The sequence below is a fragment of the Fulmarus glacialis genome, unplaced genomic scaffold (genome assembly GCF_000690835.1).
Source record: "Fulmarus glacialis isolate BGI_N327 unplaced genomic scaffold, ASM69083v1 scaffold27212, whole genome shotgun sequence".
In the NCBI taxonomy this organism is placed as follows: domain Eukaryota; kingdom Metazoa; phylum Chordata; class Aves; order Procellariiformes; family Procellariidae; genus Fulmarus; species Fulmarus glacialis.
Window position 1 is genome coordinate 473 of NW_009200163.1, and position 232 is coordinate 704.

The following is a 232-nucleotide window of genomic DNA, read 5'->3' on the forward strand; positions in this document are numbered from 1 at the left end:
CCCCCGCGGCCAGGCGGGGGCCCGGGCTGCTCCCGTGGCTGTGGTTTGGGGTGACCCTGGGGCACCGTATGATCCCCCCAAATCGTGGGGCTCGTCTTCTGCTCGCCTGGCGGGGTGTAAGCGCACCCCTCTCCGATGCCCTGGCAGGTGAAGGCAGACAAAGACAGCGCCAACCTTTGCAAGCTCCAGCAAGCCTCCCGGGGCGTCAACCAGGCCACGGCCGGCGTGGTGG

General features: G+C 69.8%; 1 protein-coding gene across 1 annotated transcript in view; it reads left to right on the forward strand.

The window, feature by feature from the left end:
* The window catches only part of LOC104073661 (huntingtin-interacting protein 1-like), a gene marked incomplete at both ends in the record, with an annotated part of 1,691 nt that overhangs the window by 462 nt on the left and 997 nt on the right, over positions 1-232 (forward strand). The window contains one exon of the mRNA XM_009573512.1: positions 148-230. Within this exon, the coding sequence (XP_009571807.1) occupies positions 148-230 (83 nt within the window). The remainder of the gene's footprint in view (positions 1-147; positions 231-232) is intronic.